Source organism: Convolutriloba macropyga, chromosome 3, assembly GCF_964194025.1.
Source record: "Convolutriloba macropyga chromosome 3, txConMacr16.3, whole genome shotgun sequence".
Taxonomy (NCBI): Eukaryota; Metazoa; Xenacoelomorpha; order Acoela; family Convolutidae; genus Convolutriloba; species Convolutriloba macropyga.
The window spans coordinates 2,953,707-2,968,027 of record NC_134470.1 but is presented as its reverse complement, the minus strand read 5'-3'; the positions used below and the strand labels follow the sequence as shown (position 1 = coordinate 2,968,027).

At 36.4% G+C, this 14,321-nt stretch overlaps 1 protein-coding gene across 1 annotated transcript in view; it reads right to left on the bottom strand.

The window, feature by feature from the left end:
• The window catches only part of LOC142336785 (uncharacterized), a 29,181-nt gene extending 27,291 nt beyond the window's left edge, over positions 1–1,890 (bottom strand). Inside the window, exon 1 of the mRNA XM_075385703.1 lies at positions 533–1,890. Coding sequence (XP_075241818.1) covers positions 533–1,654 — 1,122 coding nt within the window. The 5' untranslated portion in view covers positions 1,655–1,890. The remainder of the gene's footprint in view (positions 1–532) is intronic.
• Positions 1,891–14,321: the final 12,431 nt, after the last annotated feature.

Below are 14,321 nucleotides of genomic sequence, written 5' to 3'. Positions count from 1 at the left end.
TTGTCAAAAGAGTTCGGTATTTGAGAAAAAAATTAAGTTGAAAATTTGTAAAAGATTACAAGAAAAAGGTACCAATGCATACAAAGCAACATTCCCCACATCAACAACTCACAGGATTTCCTAGCTTCCTTGCATCAATAATAATTAAACACTCTTCTTTTTGTCACTATTAGTGTCTTAGTGTGATTTTCAACTCTAATTTTAACCTCGGAGAATAAAAATTATGAAAAAAAGCTTTCGACGAATTTCTAGTCTGGAATCTGGTGTATATTTTTTGGTTTTGGTTTTCCGAAGAGGGCTAAACTAGGTCTGCGTAAATAACGATAAAAAATTTGAATCCAGTGTGAAAATTTCTGTCAAGCAAAAGTCCAGCGTAAGATTTTGTGTCGAGCGAACGTCCAGCTAAAGTCTAGCTAAAGTAGGCCATTTGGGACGAACACGGTCTTTTCATGCACTTTTCGGTCGAGCATGGTCGTCTCTTTGTAAGTCAAGGTCTAACCCCCGGGATCCTTTCCGCAATTCGTGTACTTACCTGTTTATGATGTTTTGCACCGCTTGTTTCTATGAAGAGCACAGTTCTGAACAAAAACAGAACCCAATCAATTTCGAAGCGCTGACCTGTCGGAAATGATATGAAAGGCTGCAGCATCTTCGAGTCGACCGAGTACAACAACGTTCCTTTCATTCTACTCCTCAGATGATGAATTTGTTCCTGGTAGAGGTCGGTGAGCTCTCCTTTACATTTGGTCTTGGTATTGCCCGGACAAACTCCTTCTTCCATAGCTTCTCTCAGCGGCATTTCCCAAAACAACTCCTGGCTTTCTGGAACCATCTTTAGTTTGTCATCAAGTTTTCTTACCTCCTGTGGAGCTCCAATGTTGAGATAATTGATCAAGTTTTCTTCACAAATTGCTCCAACGCCCGCGTGTTGAATATTTATTCTCGGGTTTCGAAGGGTAAAGAAATGCACGTTCTGGCATGCCTGTGCAAAAAAATCCAACAAATTTTTGAAGTGTGGTTTTCGTCCCAAAATCGACTTCATCTGATCAACCGGAGAATAACCATCAACCTGATGTTTGCCTGAACTTGGGTTAGATTTCTTCTTCTTCGAGCTCTCAGCAGTAGAGACAGAAAGACCCAAATTTTCTATTTTAGTTTTGATGCCAACTGCTTTTCCGTAAGTGTCAGTATTGTACTTAATCAGCACTGAAGCATCGCCTAAACAGACACTAAAGCAATTTAGTATCTCAATGATAACCTGAATTCGAGTAAGCAAATTTGTCTCAAAATCATATTTCGTGCCTCTATTCTCCATAACTTCGACAAACTGACACAGAATGCCAGTTTTCGCATCGAAAAACAAATTTTTGATAGCTTCTCTGTCATCTTCTGAGAGACGTTTCAGTTTGTTCAAGCTTTCTCTCAACTTCTCATTAGCATTCGGTAATTTTTCAATTTTTTCCGGGCCGATTCGCGTGAACAATATTCCTTCACAAGCTGAAAACTCCAATTCAGCTGCACTTTTTAGACTCAATTTTGCCGTCCAATCATTTTCCAGCGGCGTGGGAAAATCTGGTGGAAAAACTGTGATATCTTCCGAGTCCAAATTGTCAATGAATGTTCCCGCATCCAAATTTTCTCTAAATGCGGACATGACTAAATTTCAGAATTTGAAACTGAACAAACACTTTTTAACGTTTATAACGAGATACTCAAACATAGAAGTAATTTTGCACAAAAAAAGAGTTGCTTGTGGCGTCCAAAACAATTTTATGTGGCTGTTTTGTCAAAAAGAAATACGAAGTTGAACAAAAATTAACTTATCTTATGGCCCCTTTTGTAAAAGCTACATATCAAAGTATCATAAAAAGTTTAAAATATTAGCTTGTGTAATTAAGTGAGTTTTCTATGCCAAGTCAGAAACAAAGTAACGTTTTGATATTCGGCTAGAGAAATGAACATTTTTGACAGAAAATTATGCCGTCATTGCTTCGACGAATAATACGTATCTATTACTGTTTTCAATCTAAAGATAGCTTTAACTTTAATTTACAAATACTGGTAATCCTTTGATGCGAAACCCACCTTATGACTTTAGCAATTGGATCTGTCTCGCTAAACGCAACCCAAGTTGAGGTTCCAGGCGAGCCAAACCCATATCAACAAATGATTTCTTGGGGGGAACCGAATACCCGGATCTGAGTCTCATGATATTTCAGTAGTGAATCATAAAAATTTCATTAGATTTTTACTATGGCCAGAGTTCTGATCATGGCACTTTATAGACATTTCATAGCAAAATTCAAAGTAAAATCCCGAACTTATTATGAACATAATGAGTAATAATTCTGAATTCTTCATAAACATTATTAACATTTGTCTGTTTTTGGACTAAACAGAATGGAAAAATCGTTATCTGCCAGAACTTTAAAAAATTGATTCATCAAAATTATGGCTAAACAAAAAACAGATTAATGATAACGAATAATGAAATATACATCGCTGTTTGGTACAAGATTGGCGTTTTGCAGTCTCGTACAAGTTCGTTATAGTTTGTAGATTGTGTAGCAAACAGTTTGTAGTAACACAGTTTGGGTTCCATACTCAAACTCCATACTCCATTTGCGCATTTGGCATCCATGCTGTCAGTCTGTGTTTGGCATCCATACTCAATTCAACTTCCCCTTCCACACAACAGATTCGAAACGCAACACGAGAAGTTGAAGGTGTCCGAGTGTCCACCATCATCGTTCCATCATACAACAGAGACCCAACTCGTCAGAGCCTCTTTCCCAGATTGACTTGCAGCTTTTCCACTGTCACACTGGCTATTCCAGAGGCGCGACAGAATATTCCTAAAGAACAATTAGGTCAATAAAATAACATGAATAACTTGAACCTGAACTAAAATAGAAAAAATCCCGATCACATTTCCCTTATTGGGGATGAACTTTTTTGCACAACTAAACTTTTAAAAATGATGTGAAAGTTAGCATTGATTCATCGTTTCTAATCTAATCAAAATGTAAATACTTGTTAAGATAACTAGTGATACCAGTATTTTTAAAGTAGATAACAAGTTTCCAAGTAGAAATTATTAGTTTTTAATTTTTCCCTAACAAATTGCTAATTGTTTTTCAACAGTATTGTACGCCTGGGCTGCCTTCTCCGTTCCGAAGCGCTAAGTTCCTTTCTTTAAGTTTTGCTATGTCTAAGTTTTGCTAGCGGACCTCTGGTTTACAACTGACTTTCCTAGAGATCTTTTTGAGACGTTGAAGCGAAGAACTTACTAGAACTCTCGAGACACTTTTTGAATGTTCCTTCTTTGTTGACTTCTAAGGACAACTTGGTTTTTACTGAGAAATAGCTTTTTAAATCTTTCTACATGCACAAAGAAACAAACTCAGACAGACACACACACCCACACAGATACACACACAGACACATACAGACACACACAGAGACACACACACAGACACACACAGATACACACACAGACACACATACACACAGACACACACACACAGACACACACACATAGACACACACACACAGACAACACGCACACAGACACACACAGACATAAAGACGACAGACACACACACAAACACACACAAACACACAAACTTGCTTCGCGTATCCTTCAAACAAAATAGTTTTTATTTCGAATAAACACTTTTGAAATTTTCTCATTTTCGAGCGAAGAGCTTACTAGAACTCTCGAGACACTTTTTGAATGTTCCTTCTTTGTTGATTTTTAAGGACAGCTTGATTTTTACTGAGAAATAGCTTTTTAATTCTTTCTACATACACACAGAAACACACTCAGACAGACACACACACACACACCCACACAGATACAGACACACACATACACACACAGACACACACACAGAGACGCACACACAGACACACACAGAGAGAGACACACACACAGACACACACACACACACACAGACAGCACGCACACAAACACACACACAGACACAAAAAAGACAGACACACACAAACACACACAAACACACAAACTTGCATCGCGTATCCTTCAAACAAAATAGTTCTTATTTCGAATAAAAACTTTTGAACTTTTCTCATTTTCAACGGGATAGGGGATCAAGTACTGTGTCATAGCTCCAATATAAATTTTTACTATTTTATATTTTAAAATTCTTTGTTTTATACCTACTATACCAGATTAAAAGTTGTACTTCTAAGTCTTAGCAAACAAATAGGTTTTCTACCACACTATGCCTCGGTTAGTTACTTGTTTGTTATACAAAAGCGCCACTTTTAATGACACCAGCACGAGCTGACTGCACTTGAAAAGTATATTTAGCTTTCTTTTTCCTCTGCAAATGAAAGGCCTCTATAATGTTTGAAATAGATTTGCTTTTATCCCTATTTAACGTATTAGAGAAAAAACTTTTGCGTGAACGATCCAAATTACTCAAAAAGCCAAATTTCTGCTTCGACAAAGTTTTGCATAGTACATTCTGTTTCTCTGCAACCTGGTTCTTTGGTCTACAACTTTCTCTCTTTTCTCAATTAAGGGATCAAATTTTTGCTTTCGTACTAATAAACTTTAATTATAGCGTAGTGTTAATCAGGTTGCTTTGATTAATAATTCTCGACAACGAACATATAAAGTATGGTTGTGGAGTCGTTGGACAATGTCTGATGGTTAACCGCTAAAAGTTTGCCACTGACTACTAACATTATTGTCAATTATGAGTGAATGTTTGTTTGCTATTTGACAGCTTTTTGACGATCGCAAAATGTTTTTTTTTCAAAACTCCAATAGAAAAAACAAAATGGTAGTTGATAAATGATCACAATTTTCGACAAAATTTTCCTACCAATCTTGCGTTAAAAGCTATTCTAAGCTGATAGAACATAGTGTTAACAGTAATGAGATATCACTAAATTTACAGATTTTAATGGAAAATGTTTGGAAAGTTAATCAGACTGACTTAAATTTTCAACATTTTTTGTGATTTAATCCTTGTTCAAACTTCCAGTTTAACTAACGAGAGTCATTAATGCCTTGTAAAATTTTGTTCACGGGGCAATTTCATTAACCAATTTATCCCTTGAGTGATCTTCTGCCTGTATATCCAATTTACCGCAAAAAAAAACCAAGTTTCTGCTTGGACAAATTTTTCTACAGAGTAAATTCCATTCCTCTACTACCTAGTTTGATGATCTAACATTGTAACTCCTTACTTATTTAAGCGTTCATTTTTTTTCGTACTAACAGTTTTGGTTTTATAGTATTGTAAATAAGATTTTGTTGATTTACGTTTTGCAAATTTGAACATAAAAATTTGTTTGTGGAGTCGTTGGACAATGTGTGACGGCTTTTATTTTTGTCTAACAGGTTGACGCTAGCTACTATCGATATTCTCAAGTAAAAATGAATGTTTTTGGTCATATGACAGCTTTTTGACGATAGCAGAAAAAGATCTTTTTTAAAAAACTGCATTAGAAAACACAGTAAAGTAATTCATATGTGGTCACAATTATCTGCAGAATTTTTCTACCAATGTTTCCGCTAAAAAATATTTCAAGCTGATAAACTGCCCTGTCAAGTGTAAGGTTATATCACTAAACGTACGGTTTTTATTGGCAATTTTTTTTTTAAGTTTAATCAGACTGACCTAAATTTTTAACATTTTTGCAGCTTAATTGTTATTCAAACCTCCAGTTGAACCAACGAAAGTCATTAACGCCTTGTCTTGTAAGTTCTGTTTATGTGGCATTCCTGTTTAATGCAATAAAGAGTGATCTTTGACCTGAATATCCAATTCACCTCAAAAAATCAAGTTTCTGCTTGGACAATTTTGCTAAGCAGACTACATTCTATTCTTCTCCTACCTGGTTTATTGATCTAAAGTTGTAACTCGATACTCATTTAAGCGTTCAAAATTTGTTTTCGTACGTATAGTTTTTTGTTTTAGAGTGTTTTAAATAAGTTTTCTTTGATTTATGTTCTCAGACCTTGAACATAAAGTTTTGGTTATGGAGTTGTTGGACAATGTCTGATGGTTTTTATATTTGTCTAACAGAATAACGCTAGCTACTTACTTTGTTCTCAATATCAGCTGACTGCTGGCAACCAGAATTTTTCTACTCATGAATGAAATGTTATTAAGATATATGGCAACTTTTTGACGATTGTAAAATTTTTTTTTTAAAAGTGCAGGTAAAGTTACCGAGGAAAATATCCGCTCCGTTTTCACTTTTTCTTATATCATTTTCCCGCCCCTCTGAAAAATCAATTTTAGCCATGTACACAAAAATGAAATTTCGAGAGGAGCATGCCAGAAACTACTGACCGACAGCAAGGATTATAGCTGATAGGGCTTAATAATTTTTGCTGAAAATTTTCCAGTTTTCTGCTTGAACTGACTTTGTATCCTTCTAATCTTCCACTGAGGAATATTATCTAAATTTCAATCAGAGATTTTGATTGTTTTTTAACGTCAAAATGTACATACTTAATACAATGTTAACGTTTTCTAGGTAAATTGCACGTGTCATTTTTGCAGGTAATTTTGCAGGTAACTTTACCTGCAATTTTGCTTACCTGCAAACAGTGCAGGTAAAAAACCTAGTTATTTCTTAGATTGCAGGAAGTCCCGCAGAGTAGAAATATTCTGGGCTGTATTCTGCCGTGTCCAAAACTCGTACCGAGCAGACTTTAACTCGTACCCAACTATGTCAAGACCAACTTCTGTGTAGAGTTGATATGTCACAACTTTGTCAAGAACAATTCTCGAGTAGACCTACTGTGGGTTCCACTCTGTCAAGACCGATTCCAAAATAGATTTACCCTGAGTTCCATTCTGTTAAGTCAAGGCCCAGAGTTGAGCAGTCGCATACAGTGGAGGAGACCGTGTCCAAATCTGATAGTCCAACAAGAGCTGGAACTACTCTGCTCCAGCTCTGATCTACTCCTATCTTCAGTTAAAGAATAGGTTAGGTCAGTTTTAGTGAAAACAAAAATAAATTTCATATTTATTAAAATATTTGAGCTGGAAGAAAGGAATTGATTTTTATTACTCCTCCGGTTCTTGGCATTCAATGTACTTTGCTCAATAGTATTCTCAATTGGAGATTACGTCATTGTTTCAGCTATCCATGTTAAATGCGATAATCCCCTTAACTTTTGCAGGTGTAAATCTCTAGATGTAAGATCTTGGTTAACATGTCTTGACATTGTTAACACGTATTGCGTCAAACTCGGTCGGAACATAATTTAGGCAACTTGAATTTAGAAGGCAGCCTAAATTCAGTTCCCAATAGTGCCCAGTTAGCAATTAATGATTCCTCCAGAAACACCATTTCCTTCCCCTTCCCACCCATCGCTTAATACAGAACCCCTTTTCTATAGACAAGCATTTGAAAAAACTGAGAAATTACGCTAAATTTGCTTTACTAGCAGAGGAAAACCTAATATTTACAATGTTCACTTTTCCTTTTCTTAAAAACTATAAACTCTCATCTGAACTAATTGACTGAAAAACTGTCAATCCGTTTGTTGAAGAGTAACATAACAGTCCGCTGCAAATTAATGACAGAATTTTTGTCGAAAACTTAATGAGCTAGAAATCATTAATGATATGACATACAAAGCAATTTTGAAAAGATTGATTTTCTGCTTTATCTGAGCCTGGAAAAAGATGTCATCTGAAATCGTCATCCCCCACAAACAAAACACAAGTCTATAACATAAATAAACGTTTGAAACTGATTCTTCTTCTTTTTCTTTTTCTGTTATCATATCTGTTGACAGACGTTGATTGCCTCATTTGTGAAGAGTTTCCATTTTTCTCGATCTCTGGCCGCATGTATTATGTCATTCGGTCTTCCAGGAAACTGTTGTAGCAAGAGGGTCCTCTGTTTGCCTCTTGCTTTCTTCCCATCTCGTTTGCCGGAAAGTGATAGCGCTTCTAGCTCCCTTTTCCGTATGACATGACAAAGGAAGCGCAATTGTCGTCGTTTGATATCATTGAGCAGGCTTTTCTGTTTGCAGGTGATTCTCAGAACTTCTGCATTGCTCTTTTTGGCTGTCTAGGATATCCTTTGCATTCGTCGCAAACACCAACTTTCGAAAGCACAGAGTTTTGTCTTGTACCACTTTTGATATTGTCCATGTCTCGCTGCAATATGTGTATATCGGGTGCACATAACATTTCAAAACCCGGTATCTGCATTGGAAGGACAATTTTTTGTTACACAGCACACTCCTCAGCTGGTTGAAAGCAGCTTTTGCCTGGGCGCTCCTGATCTTGATTTCGTATTCATCTTTGCATGCCTCCGAGATCGTACAGTCCAAGTATTTACCTGAAATTTTCTACCTGATTCAATGTACTCCCGTCCACCAGAATCTTGTAAACTGTGGTTCTGCCTTCTTTGATACAACCATGACTTCTGTCTTTTTGATGTTGATTTGCATGCCAAATTTCTTGATCACACAGTCGAGTTGCGTTACCAAGGCTCGTAAGTCCTCTTGACTTTTGGCAATTAAGACTGTGTCATCTGCGTATCTCAAGTTGTTGACATTGACACCTCCTACACCAATTCCTGGGAGGTTTTTAATAGTACTCATGAGGATTTCATTGAACAAGGAATATAAATCTGGCGATAATACGCAACCTTGTCTCACACCTCTTTTGATCGGCACCAATTTGCTTACAGTGTCATTAATCCTGATACCTGCCTCCTGTTGATAATAAAGGTTCTGTATCAGTCTCAAGTCTTTGTCGTCCATTTCTTCCACAATCTGCGCGGAATCCGTATTGACAGATATCAATTTCTTGCATGATCTTCGATTTCATGCGCTGGCTTACAATTTTCAGTAGGATTTTGGTCAGATGCGACATCAGACTGATTGTTCTAAATTCGTCACACTGCAAGGTTCCTGCCTTTTTGGGCAGCGGTATGAAAAAAGATTGACACCATTCCTTGGTTAAATGGCCCCTCTCGTATACTTCATTCATCAAATGTTTTAGATATTTGAGCGCTGTTTCGTTCAGCAACTTCAACATTTCAACTCTGACATTATCTGGTCCGGGCGCCTTTCTTATTTTCGCAGTCTTGACAGCTTGGCGCACCTCCAATTTAAATATTTCGGGAGCTGAGAGAATTCCGTCAAAGAGTAGTGGTTGGTCGCTACGATTTGGGTGATCGTACAGGTTCTCAATGTACTCACTCCATCTCTGGCATATATCACTCTCGTCCATCAGCAACTTACCTTCATTGTCCTTTATTCCGGTGTGCTTTGAGAAGCTCTTGTATCTCCCTGCTATCTGTCAAATATTTCAGTGTGCTTCCATCGGCATGATGTTGTAAGGAAGGAGTTTCCACTTCCTTGCACTTCGTATTCAGGTAGATCTCCCGTGCTTTGAAGCTTTCTTTTTATCACTCTGCTATGTATTAGTCTGTAGTCATCCATACGATCTTGTGATTTCGCTTTCCTTCTCATTTCCATGAGTTCAACATTTCTTCGTTTATCCAAGATTTTCGATTCTGCTTCTTGCTTTTTGGTACGCATTCACTGGCTTCATTTATCACTCGGACGAAGATCCCGTAGGTCTCTTCTATCGACATTTTCGATTGGTCCACGTTTGCCAGTCTCTCTTCTAGTGTGCCATGGATCTCCTCGACTGTCTTTGGGCTGATGTTGTCCCAGTCCGGCAATTTCTTCTTCGTTTCCTTACAAGGTAATTTCAATTTTATTCTCAATTTGGCGACCACTGGGTTGTGGTTGCTCCCGCAATAGGCCCTTACTGCCGTGCTCGAATCTAGGACACTGGACAGGAATCTTTTCGGCGCAAGTATGTAATCGATCTGATTTAAGCATCTTCCGTTTGCACTAGCCCACGTCCATAGCGTCTTCTCGGGTTTAGCAAACCAAGTGTTCGTTATACAATGATCTTTCTCGCATCACCATTCTATCAGTCTTTCTCCTCTTTCATTCATGTTTCCTAGTCCATTGCCCCCACTTGCGGATGCGTTTTTCTTTTTTCCAACTTTTGCATTGAAATCTCCCATAACAATGAGTATTTCATTGCTTTTCCGGTTTTTCAAAGCTGTTTCCATTTGTTCATAAAATTTCGTAATTTCCGCTTCTTCCCAGCAGCCGTGGGTGCATAGACTTGTAGTATACATAGTGTTTTGTGTTTCAATTTCAATTTCATAAGAGCAACTCGGTCCGATATAGGCATGAAGCTTTTATTACCACTGCTTAGGCTTTTGTCCACAGTGAAACCTACTTCGTGGGTATGTGAGTGGTTGCCCGAGTAGCAGACACAATGGCCATCTTTATAAAAAGTGCTTTGGCCATTCCATCTCATTTCTGACGTTTCTAACACGTTCCATTTAAGACGTTCCATTTCTTTGATTAGGTTTTCCAGTTTGCCAGGTTGAAACAAGGTCCTGACATTCCATGTGGCTATTAAACTGGTATTCTTCTTCCATCTTATTTGGATAGTTTTTTGTTGTCTTTTGCAGTAACTGAATGACGACCTGGCCTGACCTGCTCATCATCGGGATTCCTGCCGGGTGAGGCTCCATATTTGGTTCCATTCACGCCGTTAGTCGATATTGGTTGGGTTTTCTTCATCATGAGGTTTACTTTGCCATGATTTGGTCAGCACAGGCTATTGCTGCTACCAAAGCCTCGTTGGCTCAGCAGTTCCTTGCAGAACTGCCTACCGAGGGGACACCACGTGGAGGTGAGGTTGGAATTTGACCCCTGTAACTGATTGAGAAAGATAAAAGAGTATTAGGCATTATAAAGTTTTGACGGGTTCAATGTCGATTGAAAAACAGAACTTCGAAAGTACGGAACAATTTAAAAGTACAATAACAGTATTTTGAAGAAAACGAGAAGTTCAGAAAAGAAACAGTTGCAGTCCTGGGCTCGCTGGGACCGGGTTAACATTTATTCATTAACACTGAGGGCAAATTGCCGAAATAGTTGCGAAATAGATTTCACTGCCATACAATAGATATGACAACAGGTATTGAGCTGAACTGACGGAGTTGTACATACAACACCCACAAATGTACAGAAATTTATTTGTTGGAAAAAACCCAGTTTTAATAAAAGCTCAAATGTTTTTTTTATTACATTTTACTCCCTATTCCTTGATTTTGACATACCTCTTTAAGCTGTTGTCCTGACGTAGGATCAAATAATTAGTCACACGATTCATAAAAGTAGCTAAAAGACGAAGAACGTAATGACAAACCGCTCTTATGAGCTTTGTGAAAAAATACAAGACGAAAAGTGAGCGTCAAATGATGAAACCAAAGAATCCAAAATCACTGCATCATAGAGAAGCTCAAATTACAGCTTCACAGCTATAATAACTTCTGATCCAAGTATACACACAGGACAACTTATTCGCTCAAACACTAATGAAAATTGTGGACGATAACTTTGTAATTATTCTGCAATGAAAATATCGTAATATGTCCCACAAAAATGCAGTCTTTTTATTTGGTCGCCTATATTTAAATTATCGCTGAAAACATGCTACAATTTCTTTTACAAAATATTCAGTTGAAGAACAAAAGACTAATCTACTTAAACTACCGGGATATTTTTACTTTAGTCAACAAATCACTTTAAGACAAAAAAGTAAAAAATTTGAAAAAGGAAAAGAACAGCTTGAAAAGACTTCAGTGGTTCGAAAAATTTAATCTGTTAAAAAAGTTTTTCTTCGATCTAATTTTTTGCCCTGTGTCAAAAAAGGAATGAACAAAAAAGCTCTTTTTTCTCCAGTCTCCAAAGTTCCAATTTTTATTAACTCTGTGAGATTTTTTGCTCGCTCACTTAAAATGGTAAAAATTACAAGATTGCCTCCATTTAACTAATTTAAGCCTATAACTTTGCAGCTGTGATAGCACTGAATCCAAATATGTTCTCATGAAAACCTAATCAGTTAAACTGCTGTAAAAATTTTGAAATTTTGCACCACAATTGTTCACTAAACGTTCACTAAACAATTGTTCAATAAAAGGAAGTTTTCGCCAAAGTAAAACGAGCACGTAATTTTTCAATTATTCTGCTTTAAAAATCTTTTAAGAAACATCACAAAATCAAAGTTTCTCAAATGATCGCCGCTTTTGTACAATATTATTTTAATTAATGATATCGCTGATTTGCTTCATTTCATATTACAAAAGGTTTTGTGGAAGACTAAACATCTCTTTATTGAAAATTTTACCTCATATTTTTCATAATTTTAACAGATCATCTCTTTATTCATAATTTTACCTCAAATGGAACAAATTTAAGCAAAAGTCCTAAAAAAACTTTATTTGAATTATTGGAACAATACTAAAATCATTGTTTTCAATTTTGAAACATTTGGGGATTCAAAAAAAATGAGAAAAAGTTAAAAAAAAAACGTTAATTTACTTTAAAGTGTATTTTCTATCTTTATTAAGGATCGTATTTTAGGTTCAAATAATATTAACTAGGAGTGTGTCTCTCAATTTTTTTTGTTAAATGCTTTTTTTGTTCCCAATTCACTAGACTTTGGTTCTTTATCTCTGTCCACTGAGTCATAATTAGCATATGGGAATTTAGAACTTTGAGGAAGAGTTCCACAATTTTGACCGGCTTCGATGACAAAAATTGAAAAACGTGTTCTCCCCTTCAATTGGGCATATTGAATAACGGGGGGGGGGGGTAATCCGTTATTTTGTATGATGATTTCCTTACTAATTTTGTGTTGCTATCTTTTGTTTTTATTTGGTCCATTGGCTAACTTTATAGTGGTTTTAATTAACTTGACAGCTTCAGTTTACTTGACGGCTTTTGAGCAAAGTGGCTGATTGAAAATGTACACTTGAAGGTAAGAAAATGTTACAACCTTTAATTATACACGTGTTCTTAATAACTATTGTTAACTACATATACAGTCACGGCCTTGAAATGATTAGCAATTTGATCAGCAGTAAGAATTGCATTTCGACGAACAATTAACATGTGTGAAATCTGATTATTTATATTTTTGCATGAATAACTACAGCGAGAAACTGTATTGTAGGAAATTTTTGAAAATAATTGCACGCGAGGTTCATAAATTCGTAAGTGTTTTTCACATCCCCTCCCAACTACAGAGCATTTCTTCAGGCAAGTAAAACCATGCCGTCAAGTGGACAGCAATAAAAAAGGTGTTAAAAATAGTTTTTCTACGGATTAATTATGAATAAAATTGTAATTTTAATGGAATTGCCTTTTCTTGACTTTTTTTGTTTGTATCATTTTGCGTGTTTAAAAATCATCATTACACAGTTTTAAAATATTTCTTGTGTAAAATGTTTTATTTCCAAGTAAATTAAAGACTAAATACTTCATCTGCATTTTCGCAGCTATTATTGCGTAAATGCAATTTAAGATTTTCTGCACTTATCCAAAAAGCACAATTTACACTAAGTATTTTATGTGAAAGATACGTTCAATTAAAATTTATATAAGAGGTTCTTTCTGATACGTTCCTAAGCTGTTTTTGCAGTATTTTTCCAAAGAACTTTGTGCGTAACAATTAGAAACCACAGATTAATTATCTCTAGATTAATCTCTCAGGAAAGTTCAATCACAATTAAGTCAGTTTGCTCTTTCAAGAATGGCGCTCATAGTGGAAAAGGCAATTTCAAAATTTTCAGAAATTTTATATCTCAATAATTTATCTTTAAACTAACGTCGGGAAAATTGCTCTCAAACAACCAGCGAGCGGCGCAAATTGCGATGTTGAGAAGGGCGGATGGGTGGAGTGAGGAGGAGGATTGTGGGGGGTTGACTGAGGAGGGGAGTCAAACTCTTAAATTAAGAACCGACCTACACACAATGAATTTAAGTCTCCTCAAAACAGTTTTGGCGCATCGCATAGGTGTAAGGCTCTAAGAGAAATGCTAAGCTACTTAATTTCTGAGTTTTACATGTTTATTCTGTTTTTGAGGGCAAAAATTAAAACGCAAAACGATGTCTGGAATATTAGCCGACGTGAAAATTAGCCGAAAAAGTCAAAAGAAGGAAAACTAGAATAACTAATTGCATGAGATGATTGCACTAAGCAGACATAAGTGGGACGCACAATTATCTAACTCGCTTACACATGAAGTTAAAGCATTTGGCCATGCCTCAGCGGCCTATGGGACTTGATATGAATCTATCACAACCGAACAAAATATCACGACCAAACTTGTTATTCTCACAATAACATTTGCGCGTTCTCAAATCTGATTGTTTAATATCTACTTTTCGGCTATTATTCCATTCGACTAATTTTCCTTTCGGCTAA